The 25,413-nt window shown below is 41.5% G+C and overlaps 1 protein-coding gene across 4 annotated transcripts in view; it reads left to right on the plus strand.

Annotated features, from left to right (window-relative positions):
- The first annotated feature begins 3,104 nt into the window (after positions 1-3,104).
- LOC133544481 (methyl-CpG-binding domain protein 5-like) overlaps positions 3,105-25,413 on the plus strand; it is a 50,626-nt gene continuing 28,317 nt past the window's right edge. For 3 of the 4 annotated variants that reach the window (XM_061889846.1, XM_061889849.1, XM_061889848.1), the window contains exons 1-3: positions 3,105-3,159; positions 14,349-14,890; positions 23,776-23,878. In XM_061889846.1, coding sequence (XP_061745830.1) covers positions 14,778-14,890; positions 23,776-23,878 — 216 coding nt within the window. In that variant the 5' untranslated portion in view covers positions 3,105-3,159; positions 14,349-14,777. Of the gene's footprint in view, positions 3,160-3,573; positions 3,718-14,348; positions 14,891-23,775; positions 23,879-25,413 lie in introns of those variants that run through there. The other variant, XM_061889847.1, reaches the window with a different exon arrangement.

Raw genomic sequence — 25,413 nt, forward strand, 5'->3', positions numbered from 1 at the left:
CAAACACAAAAGAAGAACACAGAACATCCATTTCCACACTTCTATTAGCCCCGGTTCCAGTGGACCCGGCCATCTTATCTGTAATATAAATGTGTAAGGGGGGGTGTATGGTGTGTGGTCATTAAATATGTATTCTGATATATAACAGTTAGAGATGCTACCTCAGTAGAAGCATTTAAGTCCCATCTTAAAACTCATTTGTATACTCTAGCCTTTAAATAGACCCCCCTTGTAGACCAGTTGATCTGCCGTTTCATTTCTTTTCTACTCTGCCCCCCTCTCCCTTGTGGAGGGGGTGGGCACAGGTCCGGTGGCCATGGATGAAGTGCTGGCTGTCCAGAGTCGGGACCCAGGTTGGGGCACATCTCTGCACTGCTGAACCGTCTCCGCTCGGGATGGTCTCCTGCTGGCCCCACTATAGACTGGACACTGACACTATTATGTTAGATCCACTATGGACTGAACTCTCACTATTATGTTAGATCCACTATGGACTGGACTCTCACTATTATGTTAGATCCACTATGGACTGGAATCTCACTATTATGTTCGATCCACTATGGACTGGAATCTCACTATTATGTTAGATCCACTATGGACTGGACTCTCTCACTATTATGTTAGATCCACTATGGACTGGACTCACACTATTAGGTTAGATCCACTATGGACTGGACTCTCACTATTATGTTGGATCCACTATGGACTGGAATCTCACTATTATGTTCGATACACTATGGACTGGACTCTCACTACTATGTTAGAATCACTATGGACTGGACTCTCACTATTATGTTAGATCCACTATGGACTGGACTCTCACTATTATGTTAGATCCACTATGGACTAAACTCTCACTATTATGTTAGATCCACTATGGACTGGACTCTCACTATTATGTTCGTTCCACTTTGGACTGGATTCTCACACTATTATGTTAGATCCACTATGGACTGGACTCTCACTATTATGTTAGATCCACTATGGACTGGACTCTCACACTATTATGTTAGATCCACTATGGACTGGACTCTCACACTATTATGTTAGATCCACTATGGACTGAACTCTCACACTATTATGTTAGATCCACTATGGACTGGACTCTCACTATTATGTTAGATCCACTATGGACTGGACTCTCACTATTATGTTAGATCCATTATGGACTGAACTCTCACTATTATGTTAGATCCACTATGGACTGGACTCTCACTATTATGTTCGTTCCACTATGGACTGGATTCTCACACTATTATGTTAGATACACTATGGACTGGACTCTCACTATTATGTTAGATCCACTACCATCAATCAATCAATGTTTATTTATATAGCCTTAAATCACAAGTGTCTCAAAGGGCTGCACAAGCCACAACGACATTCTTGGCTCAGATCCCACATCAGGGCAAGGAAAAACTCAACAATACTATGATGATTAACCTGTGTGATGAATGTATTATGCTGATAGTATATTTCTGTACCATGAATTGATTAACGTGGACCCCGACTTAAACATGTTAAAAACTTATTGGGGTGTTACCATTTAGTGGTCAATTGTACAGAATATGTACTGTACTGTGCAATCTACTAATAAAAGTTTCAATCAATCAATCAAAAACCCAGTGGGATAACAATGAGAAACCTTGGAGAGGACCGCAAATGCGGGTGACCCACATCCGTGATATGTTCCTCACAGAAAATGAGCCAAAGTCAGCGAGTCTTGGTTTGAAAAATTAATTATTTGTATAGTTTTTGTTTTAATAATAATCAAAAGGCCTACTGAAAGCCACTACTAGCGAACATGCAGTCTGATAGTTTATACATCAATGATGAAATATTAACATTGCAACACATGCCAATACGGACTTTTTAGTTTACAAAATTGCAATTTTAAATTTCCCGCGAGGTATCCTGTTGAAAACGTCGCGGAATGATGACGCTTATGATGACGCGTGCTTGTGACTTTATTGGTTGTATCCCAGCACCACTCACGGCTAAAAGTAGTCTGATTTAATCGCATAATTACACAGTATTTTGGACGTCTGTGTAGCTGAATCTTTTGCAATGTGTCCAATTAATAATAGAGACGTCAAAGAAGAATGCTGTTGGTGGAAAGCGGTGGATTGCAGCTGCCGTTAGCAACCAAAACACATCTGGTGTTTCTTTGTTTGTTGTGAAGCTTTAATATGGAACAGAGCGGTCAAGCGAACGTGTTTCTCTACCACATGTCAACCGGCAGGTTTCGGAGAAAAAAATTGTGATATTAAGTCGGCTCTTACCGGAGACATGAGCGGAGCGCGCGTCCTCCTGCAGCAGCTGTCAAAGAGGCAGATGTGACTTTCTTGGCTCCTCCATATGGCTTCCCACAGAGACACTGGCGGTCACCGCAGCCCTCCGACTTTCAGGTATGACTTTATAATCTCACTGAAACACTAGTAACACAATGAGCAGATAAAGGATTTTCCAGAATTATCCTAGTAAATGTGTCTAATAACATCGGAATCGCTCCCACTGCCGTCGCCTTTTTTTTTTTTTTTTCCTGGTGCTACTCTAACTTTCCTCATCCACGAATATTTCATCCTCGCTCAAATTAATGGGGAAATCGTCGCTTTCTCGGTCCGAATCGCTCTTGCTGCTGGTGGCTATAATTATAAACAATGTTCAGATGTGAGGAGCTCCACAACCCGTGACGTCACGCGCACATCGTCTGCTACTTCCGGCACAGGCAGGGCTTTTTTATTAGCGATTAAAAGTTGCGAACTTTATCGTCGATGTTCTCTACTAAATCCTTTCAGCAAAAATATGGCAATATCGCGAAATGATCAAGTTTGACACATAGAATGGACCTGCTATCCCTGTTTAAATAAGAAAATCTCATTTCAGTAGGCCTAAAACATCTGTGTTGGCCCTGGGATGAGATGGCGACTTGTCCAGGGTGTACCCCGCCTTACTCTGTGATCCCGCTAAGATAGGCTCCAGCATCCCCCGTGACTCCAAAAAGGGACAAGCGGTAGGAAACGGATGGTTGGGTGGATGTTTGAGGCAGCATCATCTCTCCCGTCTGCTGGGCTGTCGCCGGCGCGCATGCGCAGCGCGGCTCTCCATCACTTCCAACATCCCAGTGTAGGAGAGGCGGCAGAGGCAGAGAACTAATGGGTATGCTTCCTTTCTCCCCCTTTTTACCAACCATCACAGGCTCACTTATTTCATCCGCGACGTGCATTCGCCGCAATGCCGGGCTTCGAACGGAGCGTGTACGGGGTGTGAGGCGGACACGAACGTTAATGCTCCCCGCGTCTCCCTTCTCTCTCTGTGCAGACGCAACGGCTCGGCTAGCATGCTAAGCTAACCCTGGCTAGCATGCTAAGCTAACCCTGGCTAGCTCGGCTAGCATGCTAAGCTAACCCTGGCTAGCTCGGCCCTGGCCTTTACTTTGGCTCGAAGCCGCGCTTCACGTCGACATTTTCGCCCTCGCCTTCTTCCATCCCGGCCCAGGCGACTTTTGCGGTAAACGTCGACGTGGTGAACGTTTTACCGAGCTGCTATTTTGGCTTGGATCAAGCTAGACGGCTAACAGTTGCTCGGACAGCTGACGCTTGGCATGCTAACCCTGCAGCTAGTTGATGGATCACAGTCAGACTTTTTGTTTTTTATTGACTTCATCGTCTTGATGTGTGCTTGGTGCTTGTACTTGCAACCCGGGACCATCCGCAGGTAACGCCACCCTGACTAAGGTGCACCTGGCTGCAGTCTGGCTAAAGCTACATTGCTAAATCATGAACCTTCTGAGCTCTTGTGGGAGGTTGTGCCCCCAGTTTCAGAAAAGTCTAAATGGTTTGCAACGCCCACCTTTTGGGGGGAGTGCATGTTTGTTTGCATCCGAATGTTACTTGGATTGAAAAGTGGCTGATTTTGTAGTTTGGATATTTGTGGCTTGTGACAGTTACAGTATGCTGAGCTGCTTGCTGTCTTATTTTGATCCTACCAGTAGCCTTGTAACATCCAAGCTGCAATGGAATACTTTTGTCAGTACTGTTCCATGTACTTAGTTCCTGAGGAGCCTCATTGGGACAGTGTTGCACCGTCCCAAAATCAATCAATCAAAGTTTATTTATATAGCCCTAAATCACGGGAAAGGGGTCCCCCCGCGGGCGACCGGTGCAACGGACGTGGAGTGGTTCTAGTTAATAGTGTGGGAGTTCAGTCCGTAACGGATCCAACATAATAGTGTGAGAGTCCAGTCCATAGTGAATCTAGTTAATAGTGTGAGAGTCCAGTTCATAGTCGGGACAACAGGGGATCATCTTGGGTGGAAACTAGTCAGCAGCGCTGAGACGTCATCAACTGATGCACAGATGAGTGGTCCACCCCGGGTCCCGACTTTGAAAAGCTAGCGATTCATAGAGATGGGGGCAGAGCAGAAAAGAAACGGCAGATCAACTGGTCTAAAAGGGGGGTCTATTTAAAGGCTAGAGTATACAAATGAGTTATAAGATGGGACTTAAATGCTTCTACTGAGGTAGCATCTCTAACTTACCAGGAGGGCATTCCAGAGTACTGGAGCCCGAATTGAAAATGCTCGATAACCCGCAGACTTTTTTTGGGACCTGGAAATTACTAATAAGCCGGAGTTCTTTGAATGCAAATTTCTTGCCACGACATATGGGACAATAGATTCAGCAAGATAGGATGGAGCTAGACCCTTAAGTATTTTATACGTAAGTGGTAAAACCTTAAGGTCGCATCTTAAGTGCACCTGGCTGCAGTCTGGCTAAAGCTACATTGCTAAATCATGAACCATCTGAGCTCTTGTGGGAGGTTGTGCCCCCAGTTTCAGAAAAGTCTAAAGGGTTTGCAACGCCCACCTTTCGTGGGGAGGGCATGTTTGTTTGCATCCGAATGTTACTTGGATTGAAAAGTGGCTAATTTTTTAGTTTGGATATTTGTGGCTTGTGACAGTTACAGTATGCTGAGCTGCTTGCTGTCTTATTTTGATCCTACCAGTAGCATTGTAACACCCAAGCTGCAATGGAATACTTTTGTCAGTACTGTTCCATTTACTTGGTTCCTGAGGAGCCTCATTGGGACAGTGTTGCACCGTCACCAAATCAATCAATTTAAGTTTATTTATATAGCCCTAAATCACAAGCGTCTCAAAGGGCTGCACAAGCCACAACGGCATCCCAGAGTCAGATCTCAGATCATGGCAAGAAATCACGGGAAAGGGGTCCCCCCGCGGGCGACCGGTGCAACGGACGTGGAGTGGATCTAGTTAATAGTGTGGGAGTTCAGTCCATAAAGGATCCAACATAATAGTGTGAGAGTTCAGTCCATAGTGAATCTAGTTAATAGTGTGAGAGTCCAGTCCATAGTCGGGACAACAGGGGATCATCTTGAGTGGAAACTAGTCAGCAGCGCTGAGACGTCATCAACTGATGCACAGATGAGTGGTCCACCCCGGGTCCCGACTTTGAAAAGCTAGCGATTCATGGAGATGGGGGCAGAGCAGAAAAGAAACGGCAGATCAACTGGTCTAAAAGGGGGGTCTATTTAAAGGCTAGAGTATACAAATGAGTTTTAAGATGGGACTTAAATGCTTCTACTGAGGTAGCATCTCTAACTTACCAGGAGGGCATTCCAGAGTACTGGAGCCCGAATTGAAAATGCTCTATAAACCGCAGACTTTTTTTGTGACCTGGAAATCACTAATAAGCCGGAGTTCTTTGAATGCAAATTTCTTGCCGGGACATATGGGACAATAGATTCAGCAAGATAGGATGGAGCTAGACCCTTTAGTATTTTATACGTAAGTGGTAAAACCTTAAGGTCGCATCTTAAGTGCACCTGGCTGCAGTCTGGCTAAAGCTACATTGCTAAATCATGAACCATCTGAGCTCTTGTGGGAGGTTGTGCCCCCAGTTTCAAAAAAGTCTAAAGGGTTTGCAACGCCCACCTTTTTTGGGGGAGTGCATGTTTGTTTGTATCCAAATGTTACTTGGATTGAAAAGTGGCTGATTTTGTAGTTTGGATATTTGTGGCTTGTGACAGTTGCAGTATGCTGAGCTGCTTGCTGTCTTATTTTGATCCTACCAGTAGCCTTGTAACACCCAAGCTGCAATGGAATACTTTTGTCAGTACTGTTCCATGTACTTGGTTCCTGAGGAGCCTCATTGGGACAGTGTTGCACCGTCCCAAAATCAATCAATCAAAGTTTATTTATACAGCCCTAAATCACAGGAAAGGGGTCCCCCCGCGGGCGACCGGTGGGCGACCGGTGCAACGGACGTGGAGTGGTTCTAGTTAATAGTGTGGGAGTTCAGTCCATAAAGGATCCAACATAATAGTGTGAGAGTCCAGTCCATAGTGAATCTAGTTAATAGTGTGAGAGTCCAGTCCATAGTCGGGACAACAGGGGATCATCTTGAGTGGAAACTAGTCAGCAGCGCTGAGACGTCATCAACTGATGCACAGATGAGTGGTCCACCCCGGGTCCCAACTTTGAAAAGCTAGCGATTCATGGAGATGGGGGCAGAGCAGAAAAGAAACGGCAGATCAACTTGTCTTAAAAGGGGGGTCTATTTAAAGGCTAGAGTATACAAATGAGTTATAAGATGGGACTTAAATGCTTCTACTGAGGTAACATCTCTAACTTACCAGGAGGGCATTCCAGAGTACTGGAGCCCGAATTGAAAATGCTCTATAACCCGCAGACTTTTTTTGTGACCTGGAAATCACTAATAAGCCGGAGTTCTTTGAATGCAAATTTCTCGCCGGGACATATGGGACAATAGATTCAGCAAGATAGGATGGAGCTAGACCCTTTAGTATTTTATACTTAAGTGGTAAAACCTTAAGGTCGCATCTTAAGTGCACCTGGCTGCAGTCTGGCTAAAGCTACATTGCTAAATCGTGAACCATCTGAGCTCTTGTGGGAGGTTGTGCCCCCAGTTTCAAAAAAGTCTAAAGGGTTTGCAACGCCCACCTTTTTGGGGGAGTGCATGTTTGTTTGCATCCGAATGTTACTTGGATTGAAAAGTGGCTGATTTTGTAGTTTGGATATTTGTGGCTTGTGACAGTTACAGTATGCTGAGCTGCTTGCTGTCTTATTTTGATCCTACCAGTAGCCTTGTAACACCCAAGCTGCAATGGAATACTTTTGTCAGTACTGTTCCATTTACTTGGTTCCTGAGGAGCCTCATTGGGACAGTGTTGCACCGTCACCAAATCAATCAATCTAAGTTTATTTATATAGCCCTAAATCACAAGCGTCTCAAAGGGCTGCACAAGCCACAACGGCATCCCAGAGTCAGATCTCAGATCAGGGCAAGAAATCACGGGAAAGGGGTCCCCCCGCGGGCGACCGGTGGGCGACCGGTGCAACGGACGTGGAGTGGATCTAGTTAATAGTGTGGGAGTTCAGTCCATAAAGGATCCAACTTAATAGTGTGAGAGTCCAGTCCATAGTGAATTTAGTTAATAGTGTGAGAGTCCAGTCCATAGTCGGGACAACAGAGGATCATCTTGAGTGGAAACTAGTCAGCAGCGCTGAGACGTCATCAACTGATGCACAGATGAGTGGTCCACCCCGGGTCCCGACTTTGAAAAGCTAGCGATTCATGGAGATGGGGGCAGAGCAGAAAAGAAACGGCAGATCAACTGGTCTAAAAGGGGGGTCTATTAAAGGCTAGAGTATACAAAGGAGTTTTAAGATGGGACTTAAATGCTTCTACTGAGGTAGCATCTCTAACTTACCAGAAGGGCATTCCAGAGTACTGGAGCCCGAATTGAAAATGCTCTATAACCCGCAGACTTTTTTTGTGACCTGGAAATCACTAATAAGCCGGAGTTCTTTGAATGCAAATTTCTTGCCGGGACATATGGGACAATAGATTCAGCAAGATAGGATGGAGCTAGACCCTTTAGTATTTTATACGTAAGTGGTAAAACCTTAAAGGTCGCATCTTAAGTGCACCTGGCTGCAGTCTGGCTAAAGCTACATTGCGAAATCATGAACCATCTGAGCTCTTGTGGGAGGTTGTGCCCCCAGTTTCAGAAAAGCCTAAAGGGTTTGCAACGCCCACCTTTTGGGGGGAGTGCATGTTTGTTTGCATCCGAATGTTACTTGGATTGAAAAGTGGCTGATTTTGTAGTTTGGATATTTGTGGCTTGTGACAGTTACAGTATGCTGAGCTGCTTGCTGTCTTATTTTGATCCTACCAGTAGCCTTGTAACACCCAAGCTGCAATGGAATACTTTTGTCAGTACTGTTCCATGTACTTGGTTCCTGAGGAGCCTCATTGGGACAGTGTTGCACCGTCCCAAAATCAATCAATCAAAGTTTATTTATATAGCCCTAAATCACGGGAAAGGGGTCCCCCCACGGGCGACCGGTGCAACGGACATGGCTCTAGTTAATAGTGTGGGAGTTCAGTCCGTAACGGATCCAACATTATAGTGTGAGAGTCCAGTCCATAGTGAATCTAGTTGATAGTGTGAGAGTCCAGTCCATAGTCGGGACAACAGGGGATCATCTTGAGTGGAAACTAGTCAGCAGCGCTGAGACATCATCAACTGATGCACAGATGAGTGGTCCACCCCGGGTCCCGACTTTGAAAAGCTAGCGATTCATGGAGATGGGGGCAGAGCAGAAAAGAAACGGCAGATCAACTGGTCTAAAAGGGGGGTCTATTTAAAGGCTAGCGTATACAAATGAGTTATAAGATAGGACTTAAATGCTTCTACTGAGGTAGCATCTCTAACTTACCAGGAGGGCATTCCAGAGTACTGGAGCCCGAATTGAAAATGCTCTATAACCCGCAGACTTTTTTTGTGACCTGGGAATCACTAATAAGCCGGAGTTCTTTGAATGCAAATTTCTTGCCGGGACATATGGGACAATAGATTCAGCAAGATAGGATGGAGCTAGACCCTTTAGCATTTTATACGTAAGTGGTAAAACCTTAAGGTCGCATATTAAGTGCACCTGGCTGCAGTCTGGCCAAAGCTACATTGCTAAATCATGAACCATATGAGCTCTTGTGGGAGGTTGTGCCCCCAGTTTCAAAAAAGTCTAAAGGGTTTGCAACGCCCACCTTTTTGGGGGAGTGCATGTTTGTTTGCATCCGAATGTTACTTGGATTGAAAAGTGGCTGATTTTGTAGTTTGGATATTTGTGGCTTGTGACAGTTACAGTATGCTGAGCTGCTTGCTGTCTTATTTTGATCCTACCAGTAGCCTTGTAACACCCAAGCTGCAATGGAATAATTTTGTCAGTACTGTTCCATGTACTTGGTTCCTGATGAGCCTCATTGGGACAGTGTTGCACCGTCCCAAAATCAATCAATCAAAGTTTATTTATATAGCGCTAAATCACGGGAAAGGGGTGCCCCCCGCGGGTGACCGGTGGGCGACCGGTGCAACGGACGTGGAGTGGTTCTAGTTAATAGTGTGGGAGTTCAGTCCATAACGGATCCAACATAATAGTGTGAGAGTCCAGTCCATAGTGAATCTAGTTAATAGTGTGAGAGTCCAGTCCATAGTCGGGACAACAGGGGATCATCTTTAGTGGAAACTAGTCAGCAGCGCTGAGACGTCATCAAATGATGCACAGATGAGTGGTCCACCTCGGGTCCCGACTTTGAAAAGCTAGCTATTCATGGAGATGGGGGCAGAGCAGAAAAGAAACGGCAGATCAACTGGTCTAAAAGGGGGCTTTATTTAAAGGCTAGAGTATACAAATGAGTTTTAAGATGGGACTTAAATGCTTCTACTGAGGTAGCATCTCTAACTTACCAGGAGGGCATTCCAGAGTACTGGAGCCCGAATTGAAAATGCTCTATAACCCGCAGACTTTTTTTGTGACCTGGAAATCACTAATAAGCCGGAGTTCTTTGAATGCAAATTTCTTGCCGGGACATATGGGACAATAGATTCAGCAAGATAGGATGGAGCTAGACCCTTAAGTATTTTATACGTAAGTGGTAAAACCTTAAGGTCGCATCTTAAGTGCACCTGGCTGCAGTCTGGCTAAAGCTACATTGCTAAATCATGAACCATCTGAGGTCTTGTGGGAGGTTGTGCCCCCAGTTTCAAAAAAGTCTAAAGGGTTTGCAACGCCCACCTTTTTGGGGGAGTGCATGTTTGTTTGCATCCGAATGTCACTTGGATTGAAAAGTGGCTGATTTTGTAGTTTGGATATTTGTGGCTTGTGACAGTTACAGTATGCTGAGCTACTTGCTGTCTTATTTTGATCCTACCAGTAGCCTTGTAACACCCAAGCTGCAATGGAATACTTTTGTCAGTACTGTTCCATGTACTTGGTTCTTTAGTGGCCACATTCTGACAGTCTTGCACCGTCCCCAAATCAATCAATCTAAGTTTATTTATATAGCCCTAAATCACGAGCGTCTCAAAGGGCTGCACAAGCCACAACGGCATCCTCAAGTCAGATCTCAGATCAGGGCAAGAAGAAACTCAAACCAATGGGATAGGGGTCCCCCCGCGGGCGACCGGTGCAACGGACGTGGAGTGGATCTAGTTAATAATGTGGGAGTTCAGTCCATAGTAGATCTAACATAATAGTGTGAGAGTCCAGTCCATATAGTGTGAGAGTCCAGTCCATAGTGAATCTAGTTAATAGTGTGAGAGTCCAGTCCATACTGGATCGAACATAATAGTTTGAGAGTCCAGTCCATAGTGGATCTAACATAATAGTGAGAGTCCAGTCCATAGTGGATCTAACATAATAGTTTGAGAGTCCAGTCCATAGAGGATTTAGTTAATAGTGTGAGAGTCCAGTCCATAGTGGGGAAAGGAGGGGATCATCTTGAGTGGAGACAAGTGAGCAGTGCAGAGACGTCCCCAACTGATGCAAAGATGAGTGGTCCACCCTGGGTCCCAACTTCGAACAGCTAGCGAATCATGGAGAGGGGGCAAGAGCAGAAAAGAAACGGCAGATCAACTGGTCTAAAAGGGGGGTCTATTTAAAGGCTAGAATATACAAAGGAGTTTTAAGATGGAACTTAAATGCTTCTACTGAGGTAGCATCTCTGTTACTGGTAGAACATTCCAGAGTACTGGAGCCCGAATAGAAAACACTCTATAGCCCGCAGAGTTTTTCTGGGCTCTGGGAATCACTAATAAGCCAGAGTTCTTTGAACGCAGATATCTTGCCGAGACATATGGTTCAATACAATCGGCAAGATTGGCTGGAGCTCGACCGTGTAGTATTTAATACGCAAGTAGTACAACCTTAAATTCACATCTTAAGTGCACAAGAAGCCAGTGCAGGGGAGCCAGTGTAGGCATATCTATATAGGTATATATGTATATAAAGGTATATACAGTATAGGCGTAATATGATCAAACTTTCTTGTTCTTGTCAAAAGTCTAGCAGCCGCATTTTGTACCAACTGTACTAACGTGTGCTTAGTCACTATATATCTCCTTGTTATTAGTGAATGGTAACCATTTGAGTTATTTCCTCCCCTTCTGCTGGCAATGATCCATCGCTGCACTTTTAACGTTTGGGGCGTGTTGTTAAATGCAACATCAGACTACTGCATGTTGTTGTACTTGTCAGTGCGTCAGGATTTCGTTGGCTTTTTCGGTGATTGTTGCAGCCTTGAATGCCCAAATTTGTGGCAGCTTTTTCAAAAAATGGTTTTGTCTAAAATGTGATGACTAATATTGTCATTTGAGTTTGTTCAATGAATGTGTTTTACCGAATACTGTAATATTTTATCTTGTGGAATGTGATTTAAGGTGACAATGTTTGGAATCCATCTACAGTTGTACTATCACAACAGACAAAACCCAAAACCAGTGAAGTTGGCACGTTGTGTAAATGGTAAACAAAACAGAATACAATGATGTGCAAATCCTTTTCAACCTATATTCAATTGAATAGACCGCAAAGACATGATTCTTAATGTTGGAACTGGTCAAATTAGTTTTTTTTGTGTGCAAATATTAGTTCATTTACAATTTGATGCCTGCAACATGTTTAAAAAAAGCTGGCACAAGTGGCAAAAAGACTGAGAAAGTTGAGGAATGCTCATCAATCATTTATGTGGAACATCCCAGAGGTGAACAGGCTAATTGGGAACTGGTGGGTGTCATGATTGGCTATAAAAGCAGCTTCCATGAAATGCTCAGTCATTCACAAACAAGGATGGGTCGAGGGTCACCACTTTGTGAACAAATGCGTGAGCAAATTGTGGAACAGTCTCAGAACAACATTTATCAACCAGCTAATGCAAGTAATTCAGGGATTTTCACCATCTATGGTCCGTAATATTATCAAAAGGGTCAGAGAATGTGGAGAAATCACTGCACGTAAGTGACTATATTACGGATCAAAAAGCGACATCAGCGTGTAAAGGATATCACCACATGGGCTCAGGAACACTTTAGAAAACCACTGTCAGTAACTACAGTTGTTCGCTAGATCTGTAAGTGCAAGTTAGAACTCTAGAATGCATAGCCAAAGCCAGTTATCAACAACACCCAGAAACGCTGTTGTTAAAAGGAAAGGCACAGTAGTAAAAATGCCCTTTGGTGACTTTTTTGCAATATATTGCTGCCATTAATTTCTAAATGAATGATTTGCAAAAAATATTGAGTTTCTCATTTCGAACAGCTTGTCTTTGCAGTCTACTGAATTGAATATAAGTTAAAAAGGATTTGCAAATCATTGTATTCTGTTTTGTTTTTTTAACGAATTACACAACGTGTCAACTTCACTGGTTTTGGGTTTTGTACCAAAGGATAAAAACAATGACTTTGCAGCTCACATCTGCATCAAAATGATAATGCAAGAGGGCGCAGGCTAACCTTGAATTTCCACTGGATGCAGAATGGTAGCTGAATCGCACGGCCACAAAACGTTGCCGCCATCCGCACTCTGGCCTACCGTCGTTCTGTAGTGAAATAGCGCAGACTTTTACAAAGTTTCGCAATCTGCGCATAATCACTTGATAAAGGCAGTTACAACAAAGCGAACCACAAACTGGTTATTCTGTTGCACACACCACTCCCCTGCTTTCATGTATACTAGTATTTGACACAGGCCCCCATGTCCCAATACAGGTGCCCCGTAATAATTTGTTTATTTTGGACCTCCAGAATCCGCATGTCCTCTTCCAACGAGGTGAAATCACACGCGAAAACCTTGGGTTAACCTCGGGTACATTTGGACGCTTGAAAGTGTTAAATACGATCTTCCTTGAAATCGGCGTATTTTATTTTGAAAATAAATAAACTGGATGATTTATTTTACGTTTGTGTATTACTTTTTGACCAGCACAAGCAAATCTGAGCTAAATTGTTTTTTTGCATCGACCAAATATAAATATAGAAGCTCTGCGTATGTTTAGCGCTAATGCAGAACGTCATCATCATGTCAGTGCGGTTCTGCAGGCGGTGGACATTCTGCTACCATTTCACATCCAGTGGCAATCTGGGGTTACAGTCCAAGTCAAATTTGCTATAAAGTTGTGGTGATTGGAAAAAAATGATTGGATAGGATTAGATCGCAACATTGCAATTCCTGGATAGACTGACCTTTGGATTTTTGGATGTGAGCGACTCGAGACACAGCCACATAATTATTCAACCTAAATGCTCTTGCTTACCTGTGCAAGGTGTGGTAGTTAAAGTTCAACATTTTGTAGTTATCAAAGAGGATTTTCTGTTGAGACGGTGTCACTTTTCCTCAAACTCTATGTATTCTTACCTTTTGTCTTGTTGTCCTACAGTGTTTGCCTCAATCCATCTGCTAAATGATGTCCTATTTTTTTCTCTCAATTGTTTGTTCTCATAAAAAACATTTGTTTATCCAGATGTTGGCTGCTGCAGTCTTTTTCTCGGTTGTTCTTAAAGATTACAACTATGTAGTGCTGCAGTTGTCTGAAACATTAAAACTACTGTACATAAAAAAAAAAAAAAAATCACTGTCTCGGTTTCCCAACAGGGACTACGGTAGGATTTTAGCAATGTAGTGTTTCATCTGATAAGAAGCACGTTTTGAGATAATGAGGTGTGACTTGCTGCAGTGTGATTCCCGATTAGTTGCATCTGTCTAACCACAGCCATCTTTACCTTTCTTCCCCTCTGTAGTTGTTACTGGCTTTGTTGCCAGACACTTCAGTTATGAGTCAGCAGCAGCAACGGTTAGAGGGATGCTTTGTATCTCATGACTCAAAACAAGCAGTTGGCTTTAATGTGCATATGTTAATAACTAAACATGTTATGTTTGCTTTCTCTTTAAGCGGGTGAACATTTTGGGAAAAAAATCCTTGAACATATCATTGTTTAATTGCTATACACTTGTTCTACTCTGACAGGAACCGTGGGGATATCACAACCAAGCCGCCTCTGGGAACTAACATGTTGAAACCACCCTGCCTGGTCATCTGAGGGACTCGAACCTGCTGCGTGAAGGACAAATGGTTGAAAAAAAGTTTACAGTGAAAAATTCCTGATTTTTCAGCCGGCATCTGCCCGGTTGGGATGGCTCTGTGTCAAGAGGCAGCCATGGAGGACTGTACAGGATTCAGCGCTGGAATCATGACGCAGATAAAAGGGTAGGGACACCTGTGAGCTCGCCTCCCCCTACCCAACCACCCGCCTCCCCCAAGTAGAGTCCTCCACTGAAGCCACCCTGCCCACCTCTGCCACGGCATTAGGAGACAAACATGATGTCTGTTGCAAAGACTTTGGTGGATGTCTGATAGAAGTACCTGTGAGGTGTCGTGTGCAAATCCAGTGGAGCCATGAATGGCGGAAAGGACTGTGAAGCGGCAGATGAGAGACCAACTGTCCCTGTCCAAGTCCCCATTGGCTGGCAGCGCAAGTGGGAGCATGGCGGTGGCGTCATATATATCAGGTAGGACTATTTTCGAAATATCGAGCCAATTACAGTGTGATGTAATACAACAGCAGTTTAAGTGTTGCAGGCATTGAATTTTAACTTTTTAAGGTCAAGGCAAGTGTTGCCTTAAAGGAGGGCTCATAAGCATGCATGCATATATATATATATATATATATATATATATATATATATATACATCCATCCATCCATTTTCTACCGCTTATTCCCCTTCGGGGTCGCGGGGGGCGCTGGCGCCTATCTCAGCTACAATCGGGCGGAAGGCGGGGTACACCCTGGACAAGTCGCCACCTCATCGCAGGGCCAACACAGATAGACAGACAACATTCACACTCACATTCACACACTAGGGCCAATTTAGTGTTGCCAATCAACCTATCCCCAGGTGCATGTCTTTGGAAGTGGGAGGAAGCCGGAGTACCCGGAGGGAACCCACGCATTCACGGGGAGGACATGCAAACTCCACACAGAAAGATCCCGAGCCTGGATTTGAACCCAGGACTGCAGGACCTTCGTAATGTGAGGCAGACGCACTAACCCCTCTGCCACCGTGAATCCCTATATATATATATATATATATATATATATATTAGGGGTGTGGTAAAAAATCGATTCGAATACGAATCGAATACGTTGTGCGATTCAGAATGGATTCTCATTTTTTAAAAAATCAATTTTTTTTATATTAAAATATATATATATTTTTTTATCAATCCAACAAACCACGACATCAATACCATAACAATGCAATCCAATTCCAAAACCAAACCTGACCCAGCAACACTCAGAACTGCAATAAACAGAGCAATTGAGAGGAGACACAAACATGACACAGAACAAACCAAAAGTAGTGAAACAAAAATTAGTATTATCAACAACAGTATCAATATTAATTATAATTTCAGCATTGCAGTGATTAAAAATCCCTCATTTACATTATCATTAGACATTTATAAAAAATAAAAACAAAGAACAGTAGTGTCACAGTGGCTTACACTTGCATGGCATCTCATAAGCTTGACAACACACTGTGTCCAATGTTTTCACAAAGATAAAATAAGTCATATTTTTTGGTTCGTTTAATAGTTAAAACAAATTTACTGTATTGCAATCAGTTGATAAAACGTTGTCCTTTACAATTATAAAAGCTTTTTTAAACTACTCCGCCAGTGCCAGCATGTCAGCAGACTGGGGTAGATCCTGCCGAAATCCTATGTATTGAATGAATACAGAATCGTTTTGAATCAGAAAAATATCGTTTTTGAATCGAGAATCACGTTGAATCGAAAAAAATCGATATATTATCGAATCGCGACCCCAAGAATCGACATTGAATCGAATCGTGGGACACCCAATGATTCGCAGCCCTAATATATATATATATATATATATATATATATATATATATATATATATATATATATATATGGCCATAAGATTTAACTGCACTTTTTGTCCATATAGATAAATATAGTGTTCTATGGCCAAAGTATTGACTAATATTATTGTTATAAATATTTAAATCCTGATTACTGGTTGTTAGGTAAAGCAGTGTTGGGGTGTGAACGTAATGCCACCATGTCATTTGTAATGTCTAATAAAAAGACTATAGATAAACATTATCCATACATCTAAAGACAAATATTAGTTTTTTAAAATTCTTTGATAATATGAACTTGCCAGCTTTTTGTCATTACATAATGCTTTTATCTCTATTTTTACATTTTGATAGAGGGAGTTTTTTATTTATTTAAGTTTTATACATTTATTTTTACATGTAGATGCGGTATCGGGTCGGATCCATTAAGAGTTTTCGCAGAAATATGTCATATAGGAATTAACTATACACAAAAACACATTAACTACGTACTATGTCACATGAATGGTTTTTGAAGTAATACCTTTGTACTTCCATCCATCCATTTTCTACCGCTTGTCCCGTTCAGGGTTGCGTGGGGTGCTCTAGCCTATCTCAGTTGCATTCGGGCAGTAGGCGGTGTACACCCTGGACGATTCGCCACCTCATTGCAGGGCCAACTCAGATAGACAGACACCATTCACACACTCGGGCCAATTTAGTGTTGCCAATCAACCCTTCCCCAGGTGCATGTCTGTGACATGAAAAAGAAAACAAGTAATGTAAAAAAACATGGTGTTTACTTTTTGATATAAAAAATAAAGCACAAAGCAGTTTGACTAATGAAGATAAAGTCAAATAAACACGTTTTGTTCTTCTCCAGCTCCTCCTGTCAGTTTCTTCACCTCATTAACTGTCAGTCACAGTAGTTAATAAATGCTGTATTGAGATAATAAAAGCAACATAAAATAGTTTCCTCCTTCTCTGTATACTTTTAGTGTGGGGACAAGTGCGTCCGTCTCCAACATTGTCAACACTTGTCTCCATCTAAACACAGCAGTGCGCTCTTAAACACACGGCGTGTGAGGGGAAATCTTCGGAGCAAAGTCTGTGTCGTTAGTCAGCCATGATTATCAAGCCAAACGACGCAAGTGTGCATGCGCCTGACTTCGTGTTGCCTAAAATGCATTAATTAATAAAAAATTTTTTGGGGGTAATTAAAAAATTAGACGGTGTAACTAATCGTCTGGAATTTTATCGCAAATTATCATCATATTGTTTACTGATACATCCCTCGTCCATTAACAAGTCAAAAGTCAAGGGCGGTCAAGGCAAGTACTTGCCGCAGATGTTGGTCTATTTTTTTAGGGCATGACGGCAATTAAATTCAAGCCCTGGTGCTGTAGAAAATGGGTGAATGTTATATTGTAGCTTAGCCTGTTACATGACTTCCGGTCTGGACCTCTAATACATCCCCAAACTTAAATGAAGACTGTTTCATAAGCATTTTGCATATTTTGCTCGCATATGTAACTAAAAATAGGCGTGCAGGGTTGCTGGGCTGCGGTAGGCAAATGGCCATGTATACATAATATTGGATGCAAAATATCTGAAGTACAAGCTCTTATGAGTCAGTGTTTAATGAAATAAACCAAATGTCTGCATTTTATATGCATAAAAACTGCATATTAGTATAAACAATAGTAGGAAAGACACTTTCATGTAACTATCATGCGCTTGTTAGCTATAAGTCAGTTCGTTTGGCAGTCAATTGCTATTTACTAAATAAACATAGCTGTCATTTTAAAATACAATGATGTCAATAAAACATCTCACACTTTCGAGAAGCCATTAATGCTTGAAATACTTGTGTTAAAGCGTTAAAAAATCAAATAGGCAATGAGTTCTGGACCAATAGCAAGGGTCGATCCTAACTGAAACAAATGAGTCTGGAAGTGATATTTTAAAAATAAAATATTTAAAAATCCAAGTCTGTGCCTAAATGTGCATAGTCATTGAGATTTATTACCTGGTAGCGCCAAATCAGTTAGTGAAGGTCCAAATGTATCTGCAATGGGCAGACAAAAAAAAAATGATTGTACAGTGGAACTTCGATTTACAGGCCTCTCTATTTGCGAACTTTTCGGTTTACGAAACTTTAGATTGCACCAACTCTGTCTCTGTGTGCGAACCCTGTCTCTGAGTAGGAATGCTTCATTTATTCATTCATTTTGTGTGCCGGTAGAAGCTCTAAGGTGTGGCATTTTTGATGACATCACCTCCTGTACAGTACAGTACAGTACAGTACAGTACAGTACAGTACACACAGAGCGCGACCATTTTGGAGAGGTGGTGCCCCTGACATCACATCCTGTTTACGTCGTCCATTACTCGGTCGCCACTTCTCAGTGCGTATCTTTTCTCACCAATCACCAAGCTTTGTCCGCTGTATTTTGCTTGCTTAATATGGGTCAACGGGTTACAGTAGACTTAGAGAAGAAAGAGAAAAGAAGAAAACCCCAGAAGAAGAGGACTCCCCTTCAAAGCTGTAATACGCTGCCCCTCCTCTCACTCTCTCTACTCTCTTCTCCGCATCAATTCTCTGCCTTGAATGTATTTGCCTCCTCTCAAAGGGTGCATGCCAAATATTTTCGTTAAATTTTTTATTTTTTATTTTTTTTAAATTATTGTAGCATCATGGTTGTTAATGTTTTGAGAGCACTAACATAGAGCTGGGCGATATATCGAATATACTGGATATATCGTGGGTTTGTCTCTGTGCAATATAGAAAATGACTATATCGTGATATTGGAGTATACGTTCTCACGCAGTTGCTTTTAGCTACGGGCATTACACTGCAGGCTTTTCTCACTCTTTCTTGTCTCTCCTTCTCACAGAGACATCAAACAAGCGCACCTTCTTACATACGTCACATACTGTCGCGCTTGCAATGTCATACGCCTTTGCGGAGTAGAAAGGTAGCAGCATGGGTAACATTAGCTGTGATGCTAGCGGAGACTCTCCGCTAGCATCACACCTCTCCGCTGGAGAGGTTTGAATGGTGATACGAGAGCGAGAGAAAGATGCAAATCTGGTAACAAATAAAGGAAGAATAATTAATTCCCAAGAAAAACAGCAGGGGGTCCATCGTCTGGCGATAGTTTGGCGTCAAGTGGGAAGATGTTGAACAGACAACTGTAATATGTCAAGTATGTGACAAAAGCGTTGCTACAAAAAGTAGCATTCCTGCTAGTTTTTAGCATCATTTGAAAAGTCACCCGCTAGAATGAGTGCTTGAAACTCCGCATGTCAACATCTTAAGCTGGTGCCACACCCACAAAATGCTCAAGCAACCTGCATATTAAACCATTTCCACATCAACACCGTATGAAAAAAAATTAGTCAACAACTTACTTGATTAACTCTGTAAAGATTTTTTTTTTCGGGTTTACCCCTTTGCATTATCTTCAATTGTTAATCATTTTTATGGAGGTTTTTGATTTTTTTTCTATAAAAGACCAAAATAGAAAAACAATAGAAACAAGCAAAACATAATAGTAATGGAGAAAACATTGTTGATGAGCTCATAGGCCAGGTGTTTTTTGTAGGTGGTCCCCAACCTTTTTGTATCCGCGGACCGGTCAACGCTTAATAATTTGTCCAGCGGCCCGGGGGGGTGTCCTTTTTTTTTCTTTTTTCTTTTTTTCTTCTTTTTTCTTTTTTTCTTCTTTGTCATGAAAAAGGGACGTTTTTGTCATGAAAGGGGAGTTTTTTGTGGTTGGTGCACTATTTGTAAGTGTATATCGTGTTTTTTATGTTGATTTAATAAAAAAATAAAAAAAACAATTTTTTTTTTTTTTTTTTTGTACAAAATTCTTCTGCGGCCCGGTACCAATCGGGCCACGGCCCGGTGGTTGGGGACCACTGTTTTAAAGCGGTCTCTTGGCAAACAAGGTTTCAACTCCTTCCACAGATTTTCTCAGGGATTAAGGTTCAGTGACTGGCTTCATTGGACACTTAATACAGAGTCGTTTTCCTCTGTCTTTTAGCAGAGAAACATCCTGATGTTTGACGGTGGGGAGTTGTAGTTTTAGGGGTCAAATTTATCATTCCTATTTGCGACACATTTTCGACCACCCAAAAGAATTAATCGAAAATAGCCTAAATTTGCTTGTTTGCTCACAAAGAAAATCTTCCTTGAAATTGTTATCCAGATCCTCTATTATTTTGGGCTGGTCTCTCACAATTCTCAGGCTTATCCGCACACCACAATTTGACATTCTGCATTGAGCTCCAGAGCAAGGGCATTTCCCTGTTATTTTGTAATCGACCGTCTATTGTACCGACAGTGTTGTATTTCCCACCAAGTTTTTTGGTATAGGGACATGGCTAAGTTGTGCACATTCTGGGCATATCACTGGCTTCTGGGGTTTACAATTATTGTGATTGGTGCTCTTATTTAGAACTGGGCTTTGTCGTACTGAAACCACAGGCGTATGTTTTTCTGCCAAAAGTTGGTCAACTTGACAGTCGCAGCTGCAACAATTAACTATGTTATTAGGATTCTGTGTTGTTAGAATTCCTGCGTCCACATGACGATGAAGTGATTCAACAGAGTTCATCTCCACTTAGCATTGCCCAGGCCGCTGCTAATAGCGCAAATCAGTCTTATTAGCATCAAGTGGCACGCCAAGTCTCAACAAGTCCTTAAACGTCTCGTCTTTTCACAAAGCTCACACCAAAGGTTAACCAATGTGTAGCTCATTCTTCATTCAGGCAGGAGTTAAGGATTAGGTGCATCAAAAAGGTGTTCTGCCAAAAGTTGGTCAACGTGATAGTCTTGGTGAAGACTTGGCAATTATTTTCATCGATCGCCACAACAGAACTACTGCACTGTAATACATAAAATACTTTATTTACACATAATTTAGGCAAACAATATATGCTTAAAAAAATCTGTGAAGTAGTTAAGCCGCACTGTTTGAAGCGTGATGTGGCTAGGAATGACTGTATTAATGGTTCTAATCAAACATTTATTTATATGTGGGGTATTTAAAATATATGTACAGATAAAAGCCTCTCCAAATAACAGGCATGTGAAATGTTTGCAAAAATATGCATTTTATTGTTCATTTTCACCTCAAATGATCACTTCCACATTTCTTAAATGAAATATCAATAAAAATACAATCTGAACAACATATTTGGGACAATCTCTTCCACCGCAGTTACTTGCTGTTCTTTACTAAATGCCGCACTGAGTTGCAGGATGCGAAGACATTTCTGAGCACCAAAATAAGCCTCCCTTAGCTCTCCGAACCACAACATTGACGACTGTCCACTTTGCTGCTATTCCTATTTGGATGGTTACAATCTGAACACTGTTAATTCAGAACCTGTTTTAGTTCTAGAGTATTCATTGGTAGCCAGCAAGAAGGTATATTTTAGACATGTCAAATTGTTAACAGAGGTCACATCGGCGGAAGTATCTGACCCGAGGGGGCATCACTACTGTTGCCAAATGAGAAACGTTTTCTGAGTTCTCTGCATGCATGTTATAGAATTTTGCATTACATTCGTAATGATAATAATTTTGGTTAATGATCCACAAAAAAAAAATGTAGTACAGTCATACTTTGCAACCCTCTGGATTTTCCCGGGAGACTCCTGAATTTTTGGTGCCACTCCCGAAAATCTCCGGGGACAACCATTCTCCCGAATTTCTCCCGATTTCCACCCGGACAGCAATATTGGGGGCGTGCCTTTAGCGTCCTCTCCCAACTGAACAGGAGACTATTTTATACGTCTCCGTTATCCATAAGTTTATCTTTAAACCATAAAGTAGGCAGATACGGAGCTAATTTTCTGCAAGTGTTTATTCCAGCCGTCATGGATTGCTTCAGAACTACGGCAAGTAGTAATGTCCTTAGACATAACAGACACGAAGCGGAAGAACGAAGAAGCGACATGGCGACGACGAGTTAGAAGAAGAAGTACGCTTGCGAGTTCCAAAATGATTGTAAAAAAGTATTTCAGTTCATCCAGGACAGCTCGAAGGGGAAGGGGTATGCTGCCTGCTAATTTTGTAGATCAGACTTCTCCATTGAACACGGTGGCCGAACATGAACATATTTTTATATATATATATATATATATATATATATATATATATATATATATATATATGTATGTATGTATGTATGTATATATATATATGGGGATAGGTTGATTGGCAACACTAAATTGGCCCTAGTGTGTGAACGTGAGTGTGAATGTTGTCTGTCTATCTGTGTTGGCCCTGCGATGAGGTGGCGACTTGTCCAGGGTGTACCCTGCCCTCCGCCCGATTGTAGCTGGGATAGGCGCCAGCGCCCCCCGCGACCCCGAAAGGGAATAAGCGGTAGAAAATGGATGGATGGATGGATATATATATATATATATATATATATATATATATATATATATATATATATATATGTATATATATATATGTATATATATATATATATATATATATATATATATATGTATATGTATATATAGATATATATATATATGTATATGTATGTATGTATGTATACATATATATATATATATATATGTTTATATACATAGTGTGTGTGTGCGTGTGTGTGTGTATATATATATATATATATATATATATATATATATATATATATATATATATATATATACAAATAAATAATAAATACTTGAAAATATATACATCCCCCCTCAAGCCAAAAGAGGTTGGTAGATGAGAATCGATCTAAAGGTAAAATCCATCCATTTATTTTTTAACGCTTATTCCATAGTGTTGAAATGCACCCAATTGGAGGAAATGGAGTCTTAGTCTTGATTTGCAAAATTTTCTTTCGGGGTTTGCAAGAGAACTTTGTGCTGATAAAAATATTTCCCTTTTTTTTCCTCAAAGGGCGCTCACATCTCTGAAATAAACAGTTTAACCATAGTAGTGCCCACGTAAGTCAGCACTCCCTCCCACCATTTTATGGAAATTCAGCATCCCCTTTTTTTCTGGACACATATTTGGAATTTTCCAGGTTTCAGGTTATTCCTGCATTTAAATAACCAAGTTACTCTCCCACCACAGCTTGGACATTGACTGATGTGTGGGCTTTTGAAGCAGGCCTTGTCTTGTTGAACACAGATTGTGTACTCAGCAGCCACAATAAGCTAAACAGTTGGTCCATGTCGGGTTTATTTTTGGGTGTTGGAAAGAATCCTGTCTACGTCTTTGACCGTGGCCTGAAATTGTCACCGTGTACATGGAGTCACGTTTAGTTTTTTTACATAGTAAGAAAGAGTACAGCTGGACGTGTTTGTGTTACTACAAGATGGTTCATTCTCAGAGCATCTGACTGCGCTATTGGGGTAGACAAACATGAATGTGTTTGTTGTTTGATGTATAATTGTATATATGTATGTAAGAACTGTGAATGGTTAGATTTCAGTGTATTCAATGTTCTCTGCTGACATTTTTGCTGTATATTTTTCTGTGCATAGTCCCAGTGGCTCAGTGCTGTCCAGCTTGGAGCAGGTGAAGACCTACCTTCTGACGGATGGAACCTGCAAATGTGGTCTGGAGTGTCCACTCGTCCTCCAAAAGGTAAAACTTTGTTGTGACGGCGTGAGATTAAAACAATCCTTTATTTGACAATGAATCATCAACATATCTGCACACCATCTAGCTAATTAAGACTAAAATGTCTTGAAAGTCTAATCACCACAGGTCTGAGTAAGGTCCAATTTAAATTATATGCTAGTTCATTATCTGCCTACATCCCGTATTTTTCTGAGTATAAGTTGCTCCGGAGTATTAGTTGCACCTGCCGAAAATGCATAATAAAGAAGGAAAAAAACATATATAAGTCGCACTGGAGTATAAGTCATATTTTTGGGGGAAATTTTTTTGATAAAACCCAACACCAAGAATAGAGATTTGAAAGGCAATTTAAAATAAATAAATAGTGAACAACAGGCTGAATAAGTGTACGCTATATGACGCATAAATAACCAACTGAGAAGGTGCCTGCTATGTTAACGTAACATATTATGGTAAGAGTCATTCAAATAACTATAACATATAGAACATGCTATACGTTTACCAAACAATCTGTCAGTCCTAATCGATAAATCCTATGAAACCTTATAAGTCTAGATCAGGGGTCGGCAACCTTTACCACTCAAAGATCCATTTGGACCCGTTTCACAAAATAAAGAAAACAATGGCAGCCGCAAAACTCTTTTGAAATTTAAAATGAAATAACACTGTATACAGAGTTGTTGTTTTTTGCTTTGTGCTATGTATAAACCAGGGGTCTCAGACACGCGGCCCGCACCTTCATGTGAAAATGTAATGTTAGTGCGGCCCGCAAGTTTTACATGAATGTAAGCATTACACTTATGTTGAAGTGGTTCATTTAGCCTACTGACGTGTATTTATAAATGGTAGATTTATATAGGCTAGTAAGGTACCGTACTAACCTATATAAATCATTTGTAAATAAAAGCATTACACATGCCAACCCTCCCATATTTTCTGGAGGTTCCCGAATTCTCAAAGTATCTTGCGAATATCTGATGATATTCATCCAAACAACAATAATAATGAAGTGCAATGAAAGCGCTGCCTTTAACGCCCTCTACAACATGCAGCCCAATTGCACGTTGTATGTGGGTCCTGCAGACGCACGATCATCGCTGCAAGACAAACTTGTTCAACAGCCATACAGGTTACACTGAGGGTTGTAATATATACAACTTTAACACTCTTACTAATTTGCCCCACACTGTGAACCCACAGCATACAAGAATGACAAACACATTTTGGTAGAACATTTGCACTGTAAGACAACATAAACACAACAGTACAAATACCCAGAATCCCATGCGTCCATGACTCCTCCTAGTCTAGTCTAGGAAGTCTAGTCTCTTACATGAATGAGCTAAATAATATTATTTGATATTTTACGGTAATGTGTTAATAACTTCACACATAAGTTGCTCCTGAGTATAAGTCGCACCCCTGGCCAAAGTATGAAAAAAACTGTGACTTATAGTCCGAAAAATACGGTATATACATTTTTACTACCATATCCGCATTCTGACCCCTTGAATATGCTTCTATGCCAGTGTTTTTCA

Source organism: Nerophis ophidion, linkage group LG27 (genome assembly GCF_033978795.1).
Source record: "Nerophis ophidion isolate RoL-2023_Sa linkage group LG27, RoL_Noph_v1.0, whole genome shotgun sequence".
Taxonomy (NCBI): domain Eukaryota; kingdom Metazoa; phylum Chordata; class Actinopteri; order Syngnathiformes; family Syngnathidae; genus Nerophis; species Nerophis ophidion.